At 54.2% G+C, this 21280-nt stretch overlaps 1 protein-coding gene across 1 annotated transcript; it reads right to left on the bottom strand.

Annotated features, from left to right (window-relative positions):
• Positions 1-10793: 10793 nt before the first annotated feature.
• LOC123837677 (cytochrome P450 2D15) lies at positions 10794-20298 on the bottom strand. Its single transcript, XM_064590535.1, is given in 12 exon segments — positions 10794-15118; positions 15121-15189; positions 15250-15391; positions 15837-16024; positions 16248-16389; positions 16566-16766; positions 17132-17200; positions 17202-17287; positions 17355-17484; positions 18021-18242; positions 18945-19008; positions 19010-20298. Coding segments are annotated over 12 exon segments (1551 nt in total). The 5' UTR covers positions 19141-20298; the 3' UTR covers positions 10794-15011.
• Between the last annotated feature and the right edge of the window lie 982 nt (positions 20299-21280).

Below are 21280 nucleotides of genomic sequence, written 5' to 3'. Positions count from 1 at the left end.
GAGAGAGGGAACACAAGTAGGGGGAGTGGGAGAGGGAGAAGCTGGCTTCCCGCCGAGCAGGGAGTCCAATGTGGGGCTCGACCCCAGGACCCTGGGATCATGACCTGAGCCGAAGGCAGACGCTTAACGACTGAGCCACCCAGGTGCCCCATAAGTATCCTTCTTTTGGGGCTTCTTTCACTCAGCAAAACTATCTTGAGATTCATCCTTATTGTTATGGGGATCAGTGGTCCATTCCTTTTATTGCTGAGCACATTCCATTATATGGATAGGCTGCATTTTGTTTACTTAATCACCTGTTCATGGATATTTGGTTTGTTTCCACTTTGGAGCTATTACAAATAAAGTTGTTATGAGTATTTGTGTACATGTCATTGTGTGGAATACGTTTCCTTTCTCAGGTAAATACCTAGAATGGAATGGCAGGTAACACAGCAGGTGTATGTTTTTATTTTTAAAGACACTGCCAAACTCCCAGAACTAGTCATATCATTTTATATTCTTATCAGCAGTGGTTGAGAGTTTCAGTTATTCCATTTCTCATCAACGGTCAGTCTTTCTAATTTGAGACAGTCTTTAGTAGGTATGCAGTGATATCTTATGGTTTTAATTTGCATTTTCTTTCCCTACTGACCAGCGATATTGAGAGTCTTTCCATGTGCTTATTTACCATCTGTTTATCTTCTTTGGTGAAATATCTGTTTAAATCTTTTACCCATTTTATTTTAGTTTTTTATTTAAGATTCTATTTATTTATTTGAGAGAGACAGAGTGAGAGAGAGAGTACGAACAGGGGGGAGGGGCAGAGGGAGAAGCAGAAGCCCAATAGGGGCCTCGATCCCAGGACCCCAAGATCATGACCTAAGCCGAAGTCAGACGCCCAACTGACTGAGCCACCCAGGTGCCCTATCTTTTGCCCATTTTAAAAATCATTTGTTTTCTTATTATTGAGTTTGAGAGTTCTTTGTATATTCTAGACAGATCTCTTAATTAGATATAGAATTTGCAAATATGTTCTCCTAGTCTGTGGCTTATCTTTCTACTCTCTCAATAGTATCTTTAGAAGATTCAAATTTTGATGAAGTCCAATATATATATCAGTTTTTTTCTATAATGGATCATGATTTTTGTGTTATATTGAGAAATCTTTGCTTAATCCGTGGTCACAAAGATTTTCTCCTATGTTTTCTTCTAGAAATTTTATGGTTTCAGGTTTTAGATTTAGGTCTATGATTAATTTTGAGTTATTTTTTGTACTGGGCATGAGATATGAATCAAAGTCCACTTTTCTCCATATGAATATGAAGTTTCTCCAGGACCATTTACTGAAAAGACTTTCCTCCAGAGAATTACATTTACACCTTTGTCTAAAATCGATTGACAGTATAAGGCTCTGCCTCTGGACTCTTCTGTTCCATCTCTCTTGACATCAACAATTTCATATTATCTTGATTGCTGACCAACTTAGTTTTTTTTCAAAATTGTTTGGCTATTTTGGGTCCTTCACATTTCCATATGAACCTTAGATACAGCATATTGTTTTGTTTTGTTTTGTTTTTAAGATTTTATTTATTTGAGAGAGAGAGAATTAGAGACAGAGAGCATGAGAGGGAGGAGGGTCAGAGGGAGAAGCAGACCCCCCGCTGAGCAGGGAGCCCGATGCGGGACTCGATCCCGGGACTCCAGGATCATGACCTGAGCCGAAGGCAGTTGCTTAACCAACTGAGCCACCCAGGCGCCCCCAGCATATTGGTTTTAACAACTAAAAAAGTTTGCTGGAATTTTTACTACAATTACACTGAATTTATAGATCAATTTGAGGGTGGAGTTGACATTTTAACAATGTTGAATCCTCTGATCCATGACCGTGGTATATCTCTTCACTTATGTAGGTCTTCTTTAATTTCTCTCAGAAGTGTTTTGCCGTGTTTAGCGTACAGATCTTGCACACATCTTTTGTCAGATTTTTTTCCACACATTTCATATTTTTGATGCTATTAAAAATGGTGTATTAAAATATTTCAATTCCCAATTGTTCATTGCTATTATATAGAAATATAATTGACTTTCTAAATTTTTAAAGATTTTATTTATTTATTTGCCAGAGAGAGAGGGAGAGAGCACAAGCAGGGGGAGCGGCAGGCAGAGGGAGAATCAGACTCCCCGCTGAGCAAGGAGCCCGATGCAGGACTCGATCCCAGGATCCTGGGATCATGACCTGAGCCAGAGGCAGACGTTTAACCGACTGAGCTACCCAGGTGTCCCTGACTTTAAAAAAAATTTTTTTTTTAAGATTTTATTTATTTATTTGACAGAGAGAGACACAGCGAGAGCGGGAACACAAGCAGGGGGAGTGGGAGAGGGAGAAGCAGGCTTCCCGCTGAGCAGGGAGCCCGATGCGGGGCTCGATCCCAGGACCCTGGGATCATGACCTGAGCCGAAGGCAGACGCTTAACGACTGAGCCACCCAGGCGCCCCTAAAAATTTTTAAATATACTTTATTTTTTAGGGTAGTTTTATGTTCACAGCAGATATAATTTATTTTTATATATTGATCTTGTATCCTTCATCCTTGCTAAACTATAGTAGCTTTTTGTATGATTCCATAGGATTTTATACACAATCATGTTTTCTGCAAAATAAAGACAGTTTTACTTCTTCCTTTCCAATCCAGCTGATTTTACTTCTCTTTCTCTGTCTCTCCTATTCTCTTTCTTTGTATGTTAAGCTTTGTAGCTCATTGAAAGGAGTGGTCATCTTTTATAATGGCTGATTATGATTACAAAATTTGAAAAACATTATTTAATCCATGAGCAACATTATGATATATTTTCAAGTGAAAGGCTTTTGTCTCATTTGCAATTTGCCACAGAAATTGATGGAGAAAAATGTTATAGCTCTTTTATGAAATGGACACAAGTAGTATTATAAGATATATATTTTTGGTATATACATATAAATATGTATTTTTGGTATATTATATATATATAATGCTGAATCATGCAGTAATAAGGCTCTGACTCTGGAGATCTGCTACTCAAAGTATAGAGTTTGACATCAGATTTTCAAATGTTTGGTTGATTGTTGGACTAGATTAGTCAGGGTGGGGAAGTTTGATGTTACGCTTTATTATTGACATCATTGCCCTTTTCAGGAGTATGGCAGGTTTACTAATGGTGAAAGGCGCAATTATTTCTGTCTTTTGACTGAGTTCATTGTCTAAAACCTCTAGTATACCATGTAGAAAGGACGAAGGCAGACATCCTTGCCCTATTCCTGAACTTAGGGGGAAAGTGTTCAGTATTTTACTACTGGGTGTATTGTTAGCACTAAGTTTTTCATTGCTGTCTTTCGTCAGGTTGAGGATGTTCCAAACTCCTCCTAGTTTGCTGGGAGGTTTTTTTTTTTTTTTTTTTTTTTTTTCAGAACAGATGTTGATTTTGTCAAATGTTTTTTTATGCATCTATTGAGACAATCATATGCTTTTTCTTTTTTAGTTTGTTAATATGATGAATTATGTTGATTGATTTTGAATGTTGAAAAAACCTTGCATTCCTGAGGATAAACTCCTTTGGTATAGTGTATTATCCTTTTTTTTTTTTTTAAGATTTTTATTTATTTATTTGACAGAGAGAGAGACAGCGAGAGAGGGAACAAGCAGGGGGAGTGGGAGAGGGAGAAGCAGGCTTCCCGCTGAGCAGGGAGCCCCATGCGGGGCTCGATCCCAGGACCCTGGGATCATGACCTGAGCCGAAGGCAGATGTTTAATGACTGAGCCACCCAGGCACCCCAGTGTATTATCTTTTTTGTAAGTTGTTAGTTTCAAGTTAAGATTTTCTCTTTAAATATATTAAGATTTTATTTATTTACTTGAGAGAGAGCAAGAGCGAGAAAGCACAGAGGGAGAGGGAGAAGCAGACTCCCCGCTGAGCAGAGAGCCTGACATGGGGCTCAATCCCAGGACCCAGAGATCATGACCTGAGCCAAAGGCAGACACTCAACCGCCTGAGCCACCCAGGCGCCCCCAAGTTAAGATTTCTTTTTAAAAAGATTTTATTTATTTATTTGACAGAGAGAGACACAGGGAGAGAGGGAAAATAAGCAGGGGAAGTGGGAGAGGGAGAAGCAGGCTCCCTGCTGACTCAGGGCTCAATCCCAAGACCCTGGGACCATGACCTGAGCCGAAGGCAGACGCTTAACGACTGAGCTTCCCAGGCGCCCCGATTATTTTCACTTTAATCTTTTTTATTTCAATTCTTGTGCTTACTTTGGGCTTTGTTTGCTCTTCCATTTCCAGTTCCTTAAAGTAGAAAGTGAGGTAATTCATTTGACACATTTGTTATTTTCTAATACAGATATTTTTAGTGCTGTGATTTTTTCCTCTATGTACTGCTTTAACTGCATCCCACACATTTTGATATTTTTTCATTTTCATTCAGTTCAAAATACTTTCTAACTTTCTTTTAGATTTTTTATTTCACTCATATGTTATTTAAATGTATGTTGTTTAGTTTCTAAATATTTGGAGATTTTCCAGGGGTCTTTCTGTTACTCATTTCTAATTTAATTCCATGTGGTCAAAGAACATACTTGAAATGACTTTTTTTTAAGGAGGCTCCTCACCCAATGTGGGGCTCAAACTCACAACCCTGATATCAAGACTCAAATGCTCTACTGACCAAGTCAGGCAGGCGTCCCCTAGAAACGACTGTAATATTTAAAAATTTTTGAGGCTTGTTTTATGGTTGAGAATATGGTCTGTCTTGGTAAATACTTCATGTATATATGAAACTAAGCATTCCTCAGTTTTAAACATCCATACTTTTGTAATTTTTTTTTTCTTTAGATTTTCTTTTTTGAGAGAGTACGTGTGCGACCTTGGAGAAGGGCAGAAGGGGAGGGAGAGGGAGAATTTCGAGCAGACTCCGTGCTGAGCACAGAGCCCAACACAGGGCTTGATCTCAAGACCCTGAGATTATGAGCTGAGCCGAAACCAAGAGTCAGACACCTAACTGACTGAGCTACCCAGATGCCCCCATAGTTTTGTAATTATTATTTAGTTACATTCATAGTAATTTGGGGAGGGTGCAGGTTATCGTCTTGAATCGGAAGATGCCTATTTAATGTCTTTTTTTTTAAATTTTATTTATTTATTTGAGAGAGAGAATGAGATAGAGAGCATGAGAGGGGGGAGGGTCAGAGAGAGAAGCAGACCCCCCGCTGAGCCGGGAGCCAGATGTGGGACTCGATCCCGGGACTCCAGGACCATGACCCAAGCTGAAGGCAGTCGCTTAACCAACTGAGCCACCCAGGCGCCCCTATTTGATGTCTTCAAGCTGCTCAAAGGCAGGCTCTGTGTCCTGTTTGCCTTTCTATCCCTTTAACATTTCTCCTGGCCCCAAATGGAAGCTCAGCAGACCCTGGTTGAATGGATGGATGACACTCAAAAGTGGTTAAGCTGTGTTCTTGTTTTTGTCTCAGAAAATATCCCCATTGTGCTATGTGACAAGACGGATTCTCACACACCTTTATGTCTTTGCATCCCTGCAGGACTTTGCACGTCGCTGAGCACACCGAAGGTGCTCGAGCAGCACTGGGGACACAGAATGGAACGAGAGAGATGGCTGCAGAGGCGCTGCCTCGGCTGGTGGGGCCGGGAGGCCTTGCTGAGGCACCTGGCGAACTGCTCTGGCCACAGCTGGAGGGGCTGTCCTGTCACAAAGCCCCCTGAGACATGATGTCACACACAGACACCACTCTCCTTGAAAAAGGGAGGGGCTGGGCCCTGGGCTCCCAGACTTAGCTGGGCTCCGGTGCCCTTCTAGGCTCGGTCCTAGAGCCGGACGGGGGGCGAGGAGGACGCTGCCTGGACTCTGATACGGTCAGAGGGAGCTCTGCAAATCGCTGACACCATCGAGGTTGGCAGCTTTGGCAAGCCAGGCTCGAAGGCTGTCCCCAGTAAAGCACCCAAGCAGGTGAAAATTGTCTCTACAGCTCTTCGCTTCCCCTTGCCTCATCCCTTCCTGCCTGGCATTCCCCTTCTCCCCCGCTTCTTCTCGCCCTCACAACGATTTACTCTCCTCTCCTCCTCCAGACCGCCTCTCAGAAAAAGCCTGATAACTTTGCTCACACCAAGTTATAAAAGACCAAAAAGCTTCCTGGTGAATACATTGCGGGCGGGTTTCTCAGAGAAGGTGCTCTGGAGAAGGGAGGCACGCAGGGCCCTGCGGAGAGGTGAAGTGAGCCAAGCCTGGAAACGGCCCATGGGGTTTGGGGGCTCAGAGCGCACTGGTGACCTGGGTGGGAGAGGTGTTGGAGGTTTGCAGGGCTGGGAACAGATGGAGGCAGCTGAGGGGTGAGCGGAGGCCGAGAGGAGGGAAGACACCCAGGGCAGACAGCTGGTGGGCTGGGGTGGAGGATAGGGGGCCATTACAACGGTCACTGGGGAAGGGGTCTGGTTCAAGGGAGAAGGCCTTCTTTTAATGGAAGAGATGAGTGCGTGTGAAATGCTGATTAGGAGCCAGAAGGGAAGGAAAGGCTAAATATACCAGTGAGTGAGGGGCCCCCAAACACCCAGGCGGGGAGACCAGATGGAAGGGAGCACAGAGCAGGGCAGCCGCATCCCTGAGGAGGGAGCAGAAAATGGGTGGGTTTGGCGGCAGAGAGTCGAGGAACTCCCGTCTGGGGGCGCCTGAGTTCTCTGCTGAGAGTGGGGCAGGCAAAGTGGGGGTGCAGGGTTAAAGGGAGATTCTGAACTTGTCCCTGGGGAGACTAGGGAGCTCCCTTGGGAAGCAGAGGCTCCCCAGGCCACGCCGGGTCCAGCTCACATCAGAGACCTTGACTTTACCATGGCCTTGGTTTGTATGGAGTTCAACCATGCTGGTGGGATTTCAGATAGAGAGGATCTTTTTGAGGAGGCCAAGGATCTCCCCTAGGACTCCCTAAATTACAAGAGATAATAATAATGATTAAAAACTACCAACACTTTCAAATATTTCCTGTTACACAGCGTTTCTGAAATAACTAGCCACCTACGTCTGGGGTCATTTTACACCAAACGTTCAATAGAGTGATACTTTTTTCCTTAATCCTATCCCAACCCCTTTCCCCATCCTGATTCTCTGAGAACTACCTTTCCAGCTCTGAGGGCATTGAAACCAGCTTTTGTTTGGGACTCTGAGGTCTTGGGAGAAATTCCTGAGCATTTCCCAAGCTCCCAGTGGTAGCCCAGTCCCTCCTAAATTTGGCCCCGGCTGAGCCCTGCGGGTGGAGGTCCTGGCCTTTCCCCGACCGCCTCTGGCCCCTCACACTCCCCATAAGCCACCTGGTAAAGGAACACGGGATCCGGGGCCTGCCTGATGCATTGACTGTTGACCATCTTTTCTTCTTAGACTGAAAATGGTGTTTGGACTGGGCGGCCAGAGAGAGAGGTAAAGTTTAGGTGGGCCCTGCCACAGTGCCTCGAGTGACCAGGACGGGGAACCCCCACTTGGGTCTAAGAGGAAGGGAAAATAGGGTTCTCTGCTGCCCTTTCCTTGACTGTTCCAGTATCTCTGGGACTCAGGGTTGGGGTGCAAGGCCTGGTCCTGGCAGGCGGGAACTGCCTGTGTGTGTGTGCGCGTGCATGTGTGTGAGTGCGTGTGTGTGTGCACGTGCCCGCACACCCTGGGAGCCCCCGTCCCTGCAGCGTCAAGATGCTCTGCTTGTGGCAAGGGAGGGGTCCCAGAGGAGGTGGATGAGTCACGGGGATGCAATTTCTGATCGGGATTGTGCGATCTGTCAGTCCAGAGTAGGGGGGCCTTGGAGGACCCCCGCGGGAAGAGCAGATCCAGCGTTGAGTGCCCAACCACGGCCGGGTCCTTGCTTTCCAGCTGGGAAGGCAGGGTGGACCCAGGGAGATAAGTGCAAAAGGAAAGGAGAAGGGAGTGTGTTCTAGGCTCCGAGTCTGGCGCTCAGTGTAGGCGGAGGCCCCAAGCCTGGCCCGCCGGACAGTGGGGAGCCCCTGCGAGCCCGGTACAGCTGAGGGATTTATTCACTCACAGTGTGGGACACACGCTGGCAGAGTTGGTCCTGGGGCTTGGAGTGGGAGGAACCTGGTCCCCACCCGCAGTGAGGACACGAGACGCCCCAGCCTTACCCTCAACTCCGCTTTCCTTCCAGGCTCTACAAGCCCCTGTATGTAGCACACCTCTTCATTCTTGCAGGTAAGGGCCTGGGCGCTGGGGCCATGGCAGGAGCCGGGGGGCTGGTTCTCATTTCGGGGCTGCCCCGCTCTCCGGCTGCCTGCCCCCCGGCCCCCGCTCTCCGGCTGCCTGCCCCCCGGCTCCCAGGGCCTGGCCATGCTGCTCAGAGGCAAGGCTGCCCTTCTGTCCCTTTCCTTCCTCGGTACCTTCCTAGTGAACTGGATTTGAACCCATGTTTGATTCGAAAACCCATCCTCCCCCCCCCCACCGAAAACCCACGAACCAAAACCCACACAACCTCATGTCCTATAGCAGTGATCTTCAACGTTGGCCTGCACACCTGTAATTGAAAAATTACGTATCCTCTCATAATTTTAATACCTGACGTCTTTCATTACCAGTTTAGTTTAAGGATATGATTTCTGGTGCATTGCAAATACTGACATTGTAAAGTAATTGTATCGTTTTTAAATGTTTTAATTAGTCTTTCTTCACCCCCCTGCAGGCGTGGTGTACTACTATTTTCAGGGCTCTGTGGGGAAGCCAGCCCCTGACGATGAGATTGCTGAGGGACCCTCACAGGTAGGCACTGTGCAGGCCTCGAGGCCGGGGTGGTCTCGCTGTAGCCTGAGTAGAGGTCATGCTCCTCGGCCTCAGTTGTTACCCAGCTGTGTGTGTGCGTGCGTGTGTGCGAACGTGAGGACTCTGCAGAAGTTCGCTGTGCTTCTGGCAAAGTGTCCAAACAGAGGCTCCACCCCTCCGGGGCTGGCTGTATAAGCACCTCGGGGCTCTGTGGCCACGGCGTCCACAAACCAAAAGGAACAGATGATCCCTCATTCATGTGAGTAGCTCTGGAATGTGGTTCAGCGCTCACATGTGGATGAGGCGGTGGTGAGCAGGACGCCTGCCTGGGGTTGCATACTCTCCTCGATGTCCCAGATCCAAGAGCCTAGGGCAGAAGCCCCTGCTCCCAGCCCTGGGTGGCTGCTGGACCCCCACCAAGGGCCCCATGCTAGACTACGTGCTATCTGCTCGGTCATAGTAAACCTCACAGCCGCCCAGCCGCTCGCACTTTATGTAGATGGGAAACAGGCCCCTAGGCGGACAGCGACTGGATCCAGGCTGCCCACGTTGACAGGACAGAACCACATCCCTGATCTCCGGAGGCCTCCCGCTCTCTGAACAGTGCCGTTGGGAAGAGGGGATTCCCATAGAGACAAGGCTGTCTGCAGCCCAGAAGCACTGAGAAGGATGCGCTACACCTTTTGGGGCTGACCATTAAGCCCCCAAGAGGGCCCATGTTGGCAGATGCCTTGGAGACCACGGAGTCCAACTTTGCTTCCTTTCTTTGTTGCTGTTGTTGTGGTTTAAAGTAACTGATCACATTTCCACTTAAAAAAAAAAAGTTTTATCGTCATCAAAGATAGGCATGTACGCAGTTTGATGCTTCGAAGTTTTAAGACCTGAAACCAACAAATGGCTTCCTTGTGCCCCACCCACGATCCCCGCACCCCAGGATGGGAATCTTCCCAGCCTCTGACCCTTCCAGCTGGAACCTTTGATTTTTCCATGTTTCTAAATAGTAAGCTTATCCTGCTTTGTCTTGATTTTTCAGATTTAAACATTAGCCAGTGAATTCCTACGGTGGAAGCTGAGGTTTTAGCTCTCGGAACAACTGTCCATTTACTGCCCTCCGACACACACTTCACCTCCCTCCAGCTTCCAGTATAGTTACAGCCGTGTTTTCTGAGTAATGACATTTTCAATCGTTAAAATCTTTTAAATAACATTGTTGCTGATTTTTCTATCATTTTGGCCTTTAAGTCCCCCTCCACTGCAGTGGGCTCATTTTCGGCAGCCGGGTAACCCCCACCACAAAAGCAGAGCAGCTCCATCCCTTCAAAAAATTGCTCCAGACTCACGTGCAGTCAGCCCTTCCCCCACCCCCGGCATCCAGTGAAGAGTTTTCTGTTCCTACAGTCTGGCCTTTGTGAGATTGCCCTGTAAGCGGAGACATCCTGCCTGTCGTCTGGTTTCTCACCAAGTCTGGTGCGCCCGAGGCCCCTCTGGGCGCATGCGCAGCAGCAGCTCATTCCTTCTTGCTGAGCAGGTGTCCTTCGTGGGGATGCACTGCAGTTCGTCTGCTCAGCACCTAAGAGATATTTGGGTGTTTCTGGTTGGGGGACAATTACAAATAAAGCCGCTGTGGGGCGCCTGGATGGCTCAGTCGGTTAAGCGTCTGACTCTCGGTTCCCGCTCAGGTCATGATCTCGGGGTCCTGGGATGGAGCCCCCGCATCTGGGCTCCGCAATCGGTGGGCAGTCTGCTTGAGATTCTCTCTCCCTCTGCCCCTCCCCCATTCGTGCTTTTTCTCTCTCTAAAATAAATAAATAAAATCTTTTTTAAAAATCCCACTATAGGGGCGCCTGGGTGGCTCAGTTGGTTAAGTGACGGCCTTCGGCTCAGGTCATGATCCTGGAGTCCCGGGATCGAGTCCCGCGTCGGGCTCCCTGCTCGGCAAGGAGGCTGCTTCTCCCTCTAACCCTCCCCCCTCTCATCTACTCTCTCTCATTCTCGCTTTCTCAAATAAATAAATAAATCTTTAAAAAAAAAAAATCCCACTATAAATATTCATGTATAAGTTTTGTGTCAACATAGGTTTTCCTTTCCCTTTGGTCACCACCGGCAGCAGGGCTGGTGGGTCATGTGGTCGGCGTCCATGTAGTTTGGTCGGAGACTGTGACTTTCCGAGTGGCGAAGGCGAGCTTCCAGTGGTTCCACATCGGCTCCTGCGCTGGCCATTGGTTTTGGCCATGCGGGGCATGTCTGTCATAGTTTCTGTTAGACCAGTGTGGAGGGCTTACATTTGGAAACTGAGAACAGTATTCTTAGCTGAGTCACCTCGTGTACCTGGTTACTATTGGCATGTGATTTTGGTTTTGCCTCTTTTCTCTTAGCTTTCTCTTTACCTACAATTAATTTACCCAGGCTCTCTGCCAAAAAATACCAATCTCCTTGCAGTACATTTAGACAAATTAGGTGCTTTATCTGATGGTTTTTGCAGAGCCATGTCTCAGGGAGCCCTCCCTCCTGCTGTCCCCACATGGACAGGATGTCCTCGAGGTTCGCTGCTCAGCTGTCCTGGGACCTCCCTTTCTCGTCGCTCTGGGGAGCCCCTGTCACTCCTTTATTTTGATGGAACACAACCTCTAGGGGAACCTCTGCTTCCCGAGGGTAGTCTTGAGATATTCCATGTCTGAAACAGTCTTAATTCATATTCGACTAAGAGTTTGGGTAGGTATAGAATTCTAGACTAGAAATATTTTTCTCATAGATTTTGAAGATCCTCATTGTCTTCTGGCTTCAAAGACTTTCAAAGAAAAGTCGGAGGAAAGTTGAATTCCTAGAACAGAATTTTTTCTTTGTATTTCTGGAAGTTTTTGGGTTCCTTGTCCTCAGTGTTTTGAGATTTACTGATGACAAAATCTGGGGTGAATCTCTATCATCCATTGTCCTGGACACTTGGTGACTCCTTCTCTTCTGCAAACTCATGTCCCTTATCATGTCTTGATAAAACAGGGCCGTATTTATCTGGTATCTCTCCCTGCCACCTCAGTCTGTTGTCTGTTCCCTGTCTCAGAAAGATCTATGAGTTATCTGTGGGAGCTCCTGATCTCTTCTCTCTGTTCTTTCTGGGAAAAATTTTTTTTAACTTTACCTCCTACACTTCGATTGGATTTCTCATTCCCATTATTCTATCATATTTTTGTTTTCAAGAATTAAGAGGTTTTCTCAACATATTCTGTTTTATTCTTGTTTCACAAATGCCAGGTTTTAGCTTTCTCAAGACAGGTAGTTCTTAGGTGTCTGTGTATGCAGGCCCTGACAGTGAATTAGTGAATTAGTGTGTCACCTCAGCCTTCCCTCCCTCCGCTCTCTCCTTGTCGTGCAGCTCATAGGGGAGACCTTGAGGCCGGTGTGGGGGCCAATGGATAAGTGCTACCCTGTGACCACTCAGGTAGGTAAGGGCTGGGGACCCCACTTCCCCTGGAGTGGGCACCCTGGGCAGGTACAGAGGACGGCCCCTCCCAGCTGGAAGTCACTTCTATTTCCCTCTGTAGAGACGCAGAGTCAAGATCGAGAAGAAGCAAGCCAAGGTAAGTGAGGCTCGCTTCTGTCAGAGCTCCATGTGACGCAGAGACAGCCCAGCTCGTGGCAGGGGAGTCCCAGGGATGGTGGCAGGGCCCCCCCCTTCCCCTCCCTCCCCCGGGAAACTTGCAACTCGCTGAGAAGGGAAGGCCTTCCTTGGGAAAATGAAGAACGATACACAGTGCAGGTGTGGAGACGGGCCAGGAGGATGAGGGCTCTGCGGGCCTTTCTGCCCACGTCCGCCCTCCCGCCCCTCCCTGCAGGCCATGGCCCCCAAGGCAACGGGAGGACTGAGCGGTGTTGCCCCCAAGGAGGAGACTGAGCTCCAGTCTCAGCAGGAGGGGGAGGTGAGGCCCCCAGGGGCGGAAGCCGCCGGCCCCGCTGTGAAGGAGGTGGCTGAGGAAGAGGCGGCAGGGACCCCAGGCTGGGAGGTGAGGATCATCCCCAGCACCTCTAGGGTTCCCAGTGCTACTGGGAAGCCCCAGAGCACTGCGGGGGGAGGAGGGCAGTGTTGGGGGGCATGGGGCACCCGCAAGGACACTGGGCCAAACTGCTGTCCCGGTGGCGCAAGGAGCCCTGTGGGGTGGAGAGTGGGCCGGACCCTGCCTCCCCCGCCCGCCACCGCCGCCTGCCCGTCTGGGTAATGTGACTGTCGTGTGTCACCACCGTGCCCCGTCTTTCTTCCCAGGAGAACACGAAGGTCCAAAAGGAGGTGGCGGTACACCCTTCTGGTAAGACAGCACAGCCCGCCCCTGGGGGGCTTACGGATGGCGCAGCCTCTCGCGGGCCCTGGGCCGGGGGGCGGGGGGAAGGAGCCCAGGTAGCCAGGCGCCCCGTCCTCCCCGAATGTCTCCGCCGCCTCCTGCTTCCTTCCTGGTCGGCAGACCCTTGAGGCGAGCGTTTGGTCAGCGCCGGCCTGTTCCCCCCCGCCCTGGGGAAGGGTCCTCCCTGCAAGGGACCCGCAGGGCTTGCCTGTCTGTGCTTTGCAGAGGCCTCTGCGGTGGGGAGCAAGGACGAGAGGCCTGGGGGCTGGGTCCCCCGGCTCCTGAGGAAGCTCTGGCTGCACTGGGTCCCAGCCGCTGACATCCCAAAGACGCAGAAGCACGAATGACCGAAGAGCCAATAAACCCAGAGACTTGCTGCTTCTGCAGACCCAGCTGCTTCCTTTCAGGGGCTTCGTCGAAACTCAGGGGGGCCCCGTCCACACTCCCTGCCCTGACAAGCTGCGCCTGAGCCCCGCCACAGCAGCTGGTACTCTGGAGAGGCCCCCCCACCCCATGCTGAGGGGCAGAGCGAGTTCCCCGAATGCGGAGAGCTGGGGAGCTCCATGTTGTGAGCGCATTTAGAAGGTGCTGGTGGGACCTCTGTCAGGGATGCTCTTGGGTCTGGGCTGGAGGGGTGTCCTCTGGCAAAAGAGACCTGGGGGAGTGAGGCGCCTCTGACCTGTCTCTGGTCCCCATACTGTTCCTTAAATGCACCAGGGGGTCTGTCCAAGACCTGGCTAAGGGGGTGCTGCCCAGCTGCTCAGTCCAGAACCAGCCAATTGTGGGCGTGGGCACAGGGGAGGACAGCGGTCCTGCTCTCGGCCAGGGCTCCAGGCTAACAGGGTCACGGCCCCAGAAGTCAGAGCAGGACCGCCGGCCCCAGCAGCCATCTGGTGCAACCATCTCACTGGCTGAGGGGGAAACAGAAGCCCAGGGCAGGGAGGAACCGGCCCAGGGTCACACAGTATCCCGGCAGAGCAAGGGTGAAAGCCAGGGTGTCCTCCTCCAAAGTCTCCACGTGGCCGCCGCCTCCTCTGGCCATTCCACTGTCACATGGGTCCAAGGCTGGCCCCTGTCCCGAGGGTAACCTGGGGCCCACAGGTCTCACTGCCTTCCCCTGGTCAAGTCTCCTAGAGCCCAGCTTGACCCAGCCACTCAGAGGACTGTGCCCTAGGTTGGAGCCCTGATGAGTGGCCTCCTCCTACTCTAGCCTGGCTGTGAGTGGCAACTTCTAGGCAGGCGCCTGGACACAGGCATCCCTGAGGGGCTGGGAAAGGGGTCCCACCTAGCTTGGGGTGACTGACTTAGGGAGGTGGCTCACTCCTGGACTGCCAAAGGCTTCCCAGGGAAAGTTCTGGCACCTGTGGACTGAGCCCTGGGTGTTAACCTGGCACATCCCCTCATGGCCATCCCTGAAGTCCCCACCTTTGGGGGAGTCGTAGATGCAGTGGGACAGAAGAGCTGGTGGTGCTGGCGGAGCTGCTGGCCCGTGGGGTGGGGTGGGGTGGGGTGGGTGGCGTTGGACCTGAGATGTGGGTGTCCAGGCTGAGTGGGGCCTGCCCCCCTCACCAGGGTCCGGCTGAGAGCTCTCAGCAGCTTGTTCTAGCTCTTCCTGCCATGAGCCAGGACCTAAGTACAGACATTGTAACTAACCCAAGTTGCCAGTACTGGGTCCCTGTGGGTGACTAGGGGTAAGCTGTCTCCCCATCTCTCAAATGGGATCAAATGCAAAGTAAGGATGGCTCAGGCAGGGGTAGGGGCTGGCCCTGGGGAGGCTGCTAAGGCCCCATCACGGCAGGGGCTGCTCAGGGGGCCCTGAGGGGACTCAGAAGCCAGGATGGAGCCACCCAACTGGTTTACTGGCCCATCAGGCCCCTGCTGAGGAGCTGGTGGGGCAGGGGGATGCTTCCTCCCTCTAGCGAGGCACAGCACGGAGCTGGGAGGGGGCTCGGGTCACCAGGAAGGAGAAGACCCTGTGGTCGCTGGGCCGGGGCTGTCCGGTAGGCACGGAGAAGCTAAGCGCTGCAGGAGGCAGGTGAAGAAGAGGAAGAGCTCCATGCGGGCCAGGGGCTCCCCGAGGCAGATGCGGCGGCCTGTGGGGGGGTCCGGGGGTGCGCCTCAGGAGGGGCCAGTGAGTTGGGCACCCCAGGCACCTGCGGAGAAGGGCACGAAGGCCTCCTGCTTGACGAATCGGCCCTGGGCATCCAGGAAGTGCTCGGGGTGGAAACGGAAGGCCTTCTTCCAGACCTTCTCGTCCTTCAGCACTGACGATAGGTGGGTGATAAGTCTTGTCCCCTGGCAGGAGATGCCTGGCATGAGTGGGGTCCAGGCTACAGGACGCCCAGACCCCCGCCGCCGAACGTCTACGGGCGCACACTCTGCCTGGCACACACCCGGCCTCATTCAAGTGACACCTCAGCCCGAGAAGCTTCTCGGCACCCTCTGTCCGCACGGCGGGGCCGAGTGCCTCACCACCCATGGGCACCCACGCTGCCACCCACCCCTGCGCACGGGCTCCTTCAACACCTTGTGGCAGATTTCAGTTTGTCCTCCCCAGGGACTGGGGCTCTGAAGGGACAGGGCTGGCCCTGCTGATGCTCGCCCCCCCCGCGGCCCCCGGGGTAGCCGGCGCCTGCAGAAACGCGGACTGGGGGCCCGGGCCCTCCCGGGCATTAGCCGTGCCGGGGCTGCCAGGCCGGAGGTGGCGCTGCACACGGGTGAGGGAGGCCCGCAGACCTACCTTGGGGACGGGGAAGCCCTGCACTTCAGGGTCTCGGGACGTCATATGAAGCAAGCCCAGTGGGATGATGTCCCCAAAACGCTGCACCTCATGGACCACGGCCATGGTGAAGGGCATGTGGGTCTGGTCCCCCATCTCTGGTCCCTGCACCCGCCCTATCACCTCATCTATCTCCTGTTGGACACATCCTGGACAGACAGGCATCCCCACAGTGGTCAGAACCCAGGAGTCTGGGCTCCGACCTCTGCCTGACTCCTGTGGGGGGCTTTGCCCACGTGGAGGCAGCTCTTACCTCCGAGTTAGGGCCCAGCCTCTGCTCAGACCTTCTGGGGGCCAAATCAAGCTCAAGGGGCCCCAGCCTGTCCCTCTCCTCCCTCATCCATCCCACCCGGCCCCCAAGGGTGGGCTCACACTGCACGTCCGGGTGCAGGATCATGAGCAGGAGGGCCCAGGTCAGCGTGACTGAGGTGGACACCATCCCAGCAGCGAAAAGGTCAGATGTCACCATGCCCGGGTTCTCATCATTGAAGCTGCTCTCGGGGCTCCCCTTGGCCTGGGCCACGCCGAGAGAGAGGGTGAGTTCTGGGGCAGAGGGAAGGAGCCCCCAAATGGCCTCCCACCCCCGCATCCATCAGTAATCACTGACCACTGGCTGATATACGGGCCCCACCATCCTGGGCCTTGATTCATGGGGCCTTCAACCCACAACCATTGTCCCTGACACCTCACCTTTTCCACCTCATCCAGGAAGGCATCAGTCAGGTCTCAGGGTGGCTGGGTTGGGTCCCGGGTCATCCTGTGTTCCTGTATTAGCTCATCTATTAGGATCATGAGGGTCTTCTGTGCTGAGAAGACCTTGTTGGCCAGTCCCGGGATGCGCAAGAGCATGGGGATGGCGTTCAGGATGTGCGTGGACCACAGATGGGGGACCTTCCTGTGCTCGCGTGTTCCTCTTGATCAGTCAGGTCCCGCGGCCTCCAGAGTGTCCCCACCATTGACATGGTTCCTCCCTAAGTTCGTCCTTGATCCTCCTTCCTGGCCCGGGGACCAGAAGGATAAATCTAAAATCTAGATCTCATGGACTCTGGTGGCTTCCAGTGAAGGAGGTGCTAAGATTCCTTAGCCGGCTCCCCGGGCCCGCCTCTGCCATCTCCCTCGTTTGGGATTTCCCCACCTCCACGCCTCCCGTCTCGGAAGGCCTTTTCTCCCCCGCGCCTCCGCCCACCCCCTCCTCCGGGAGGCCCATTTTAGGGCGAGCTCGCCTCGCAGGGCTCCTTGGCGCCTCGGCCCCGCACCTCGCGCAGGAAGCCCTGGTCCTCCTCCACTCCCGCCTGCAGTCGTTCCAGCAGCTGGAGGAAGGGGCCGGTCGTCGTACTCGAAGCGGCGCCCGTAGGTGAGGGCGGAGATCACGTTGCTCACCGCTTTATCCACGCGGGCGCCGGGGCTGAAGGCTCGCCTCCATCACCTCTTCCCGGGCCCCTCCATCCATCCCTGTCCCCGGGGTCCCTCAGCCGCAACTCCCACCAGCATGGTCGGCGAAGGCTTCACAGAGGCCCGAGGCCTCCTCGGTCGCCCACTGCTCCAGTGACTTCTTGCCCGGGCCGAAGTTGCGCAGGGTGGACACGGAGAAGCGCCGCGGCTCGCGCCACTCGCGCGGGCAGCGCGCCAGAATCACACGTGGGGGCGGGGCTCTGGCGTGTCCGCCCCGCCCCTGCCCCGTTCACAGTCCCGCCCCCTGCGATACAGGCCCGGCCCCCTGCCCGCCCATACCAACCTTGCTCCCGACCCCCAGTAAAGCGCGCCCACTGTGACACCCACTTCCCGCCGGGCACACGTCGCTCTGCCTGCCCGCTTGGCTCGCCAGCCGGAGGCAGGTGCTGGCCCCACTCCGCTCTGCCCACCTTGACTCCTTCTCAGTCAGGGAAAGTCCTGGCCCGCCCCCTGCCTCGCCCACACGGATTCCGTCCTCCTCATTCCCGCCCACCCTGGACATCCTGTCCCTGCTCCGCGAGCCCTGGGCCCACCCCGTCTTGGGCAGGCCCCGCCCGCATCCTCCCGCGTCCCACTCAGGCACTTGGCACCAACTCCTTCCTCCGCCTGGAGCCCCTCCAAACTTGCTACCTCTTCCCTGCACTGCACGTCCCCGATCCTGCCCCCGCGTGGGCCTGCCGGAGCTTGAGTCACTGCTGGCCCAGTCCCGGCCAGGCCTCGGTCTGCCCCCATCCTCCGCTTGCCTTGGGAGGGCGGCCGGAAACCCGGGGGCTCACAGACCCGCATAGGCGGCCGGTGGGCTGTGTCCTCGCTGTGGTACACCAGTGCCTCGCGCACGGCGTCCAGGCCACTGAGCACGACCACGGGCGTCCAGACCAGCTGCAGGCTGAACACGTTCCCGAAGCCGCGCCGCAGCTGCAGGCCAAGGGTCGAGGGCGTTCGTCAAGCCGGGTGCCCACCAGGCTGCAGGCCTCAGTCTCCTGGCGCTAGGCTTGGGGCACCCCTGGGCCACCAGCAGCACTGGGGTGCAAGGGCGAGATCGGCCTCGTGACCGTGGGGGTCACATTCTCTCTGGAGGAGGGGCTGGCGCTGGATCACACCTCTCAGCTATGACTTTGCAAAGGTCACCAAAATTGTCACTAGGCCAAGTTAGGATCCTAGCCCACAGGTGATAGAAACTCAAGTTCACAGAGGTGAGCACTGAGGCCCAAAGACCCACAGCAGCAAAAGAGTTGAACCTGTCACTCTACCGATCTCAGCCTCGGTTTCCTGATTTAAATGGGGCTCATGTCCAGATTCCTCCCCCATTCTCAAGACCTTTCCTCCTGATGTCATCAGAAGGGACCCAGGTCATGTAATTTAAGTGCTATGCAACTGGATCTCAAATCCACTGCCAAGTCCGCACTCCACTCCGGGCCTTCGCTCTCGCTGACCTTTGTTTGGAAAACCCAACGTGTCCTTCAGGCCCTGCACAAAGGCCCTCCCGCAGTTAGCCCTGCAAACCTGCCTCTTCTCAGCCCATCTCCTTGCGCAACCTTGTGGCTTCACCCACCAGCCGCTGTCTGCTGCCAGGTGGGGTCCCCAGGATCTCTGCTGCCACCCCCCTACCTTCGTTACCTGGCCAAAGTAGCAGAGTGTGTTCTGGAAGTCCATCTGCAGCAGGTTGCCCCGCAGGGGCAGCCCAGCATCTGCGCCTGTGCATCAGGTCCACCAGGAGCAGGAAGATGGCCACGGCCCCGGCCAGGCACCCCAGCGTATCCCCAGTCAGCAGCCCCATGGCTGCCTCCGTGCCCCCTGGCCTCCTCTGGCACATGGGTGTCCCTCACCACACCAGGGCCCTAGGACCAGCCAGAAAGGGTGCTCTCACCACACTCGGGGAGCTCATCCAGCCTGGCCCCGCTTTCTAAAGGGAGCCGAGACCGGCCCTTGCCCTCTGCCCCGAGTCAACATGTCAGGGCGACTGTGCTGCCCGAGGTGCAGGGAGGGGCCGGGCAAGGTCAGGTGCAGGGATGACCCCAAGAGTCCTGTCCCTCCTGGTCTCTCCGGGTGCCTACCCAGGGTAGTGGGGTCGGGGTAGGGGAGAGATGATGAAGCCCCCCCTTCAGCCGGACTCTCCAGCTCTGCTACAGGCTCCGAGGAAAAGCCAGGGGTCACTGGACTTGGTCCTGCCACCCACCCGTCATATTGGGTCACACCCTGTAGTGTGGTCACAGCCTTGGCCCCAGAACACATCTGTGCCTGATCACGTTACCTGCCTCCTCCCAAGTGGTTTTCGCCTCCCGAGTTTGTTACTGGCACTTGCCCAGCGCTGTAGGGAGGTCGCAGTGATCAGAGGGACCATGTGCAGGGGGAGGGGGCAGCGTGGAAATGAAGCTCTCAGCGTCCCCTCCCTTCACCCCAGTTCACTCCACACACAGAACCCCACAATCACCAACCGCTCACACATTCACAGACACTACCTACGTGCTCACATACTGACAACCACAGGCATTTACACACCCACAAGACCATGCACACACCACTTACACACACACACACTCGGACGCTGGAGGTGCCCTGTGCTGGGTGCTGGGCTAAGTACGGCAACCCAGTGGGAGGACCATGGTGAGTCCTGCTCCAACGTGCTCATGGCCCAGAGGAGGCGTGGGGAGCCAGAGAGCGGCCAGGCCCGGTCAGCAGTGTGGGGACCGCCTTCAGGGTCATGGGGACATTGCCCCCAGGCTGGGACAGGACGTGCCGGGAACACTTCTTGGAGGACCTTGGCTGGCTTGAACCACAAGCCAAGGTGACCTGGCGGCAGGGCCAAAGCCCCGCTGCAAGGCCTCGTACACGGTGGGTGTGGGGGCAGTGCGGGGGGCTTTGCAGGTCGGGCTGAGGACTAGACTGTGGGAAACCGGGGTCTCGGGGCTTCCGGGAGGCCGGGAGCCCACTTTGGAGGCCACTCAACAGACCAGGAGGGCGAGACCCAAGGGCACGCTGGGGCCTCTCATCTGCCTCGGCTGAGCGTCCCGGAGAGCAGCACAAAGTGGGCAGGACGGCCCAAGCGTGCTGTCACCCGCTGGCCCTGGAAGCACTGCCTTTATCTGCCGGTCATTTTGGTCGCCTTCCCCAAGTGGTCGCCTTAATGGCGTCATGAAGGGCAGTGGCCTCCCCGTCCTAGGGGCCTGCTGTCCAGGACCGGGTGGCCGTGAGGAAACCGGCCGTCGTGAGGCCTGTGGCCTTTTGCCATCACTGGGCAATTGCAGCTTCGTGGTCCCCAAGCACCGAGGAGAAGGAATCTCAGGTCACGTCAGGAGGTCAAAGTCCTAGAGCGGCACCAGGGCCCATTCCAAACGCACGCTCGGAGTTACGTCTACACTGAAAGTGAACTTTTCCAAGGGCCAGCACGTTACTGAGATTGATTTAGAAACACTCTGCTCCCCCCACCCCTACGGTGGTGAAGCTGCTCTGGTGAAGCTGGGGTAAGTGTGAGCGCTCCCAGGGGCCCTCCGGGTCAGGGGTGTTCAGCGCAGGGGAGGGTTTTCTGTCGGGAAGGGACGCCAGCCACACGGGGACTGGGAAGTGCTGGCCCGGGGCCCCCCACGCGATGCAGAGCGCAGTCCTGGGCGGGGGCTCTAGAAAGTGGGTAGGGGGCCTGGGCACCCAGCGAGGGTGGCATTTCGCTCGCCTTGCCTTGCCCCCGCCCCCTCCCCGAGGCACGGGCCCGCCCACGGAGGAAGCCCCCCCAGTTCCCACTCCTTCCTGCGGGCAGAAAGGAAAAGCGGACCCCCGCATCCAGCTTGCCAGGGGCAGCAGGCAGGTGGGGGCGGTGTTTTAAGGGTACAGGGTGTCCAATCGGCAGACGAAAAGTTCTGGAGATCCGTCGCACGACAACGTGAATATACTTAACACTACTAAACTGCACTTACTGGTTAAGACAGTAAATTTTATGTTTTTAACCATAACTTGAAAAC

Source organism: Mirounga angustirostris, unplaced genomic scaffold, assembly GCF_029215605.1.
Source record: "Mirounga angustirostris isolate CCGP_5_RB_7025 unplaced genomic scaffold, mMirAng1.0.hap1 SCAF_5, whole genome shotgun sequence".
NCBI classification, from domain to species: domain Eukaryota; kingdom Metazoa; phylum Chordata; class Mammalia; order Carnivora; family Phocidae; genus Mirounga; species Mirounga angustirostris.
The sequence above is the reverse complement of the archived record's forward strand: the minus strand, read 5'-3'. Positions and strand labels throughout refer to the sequence as shown.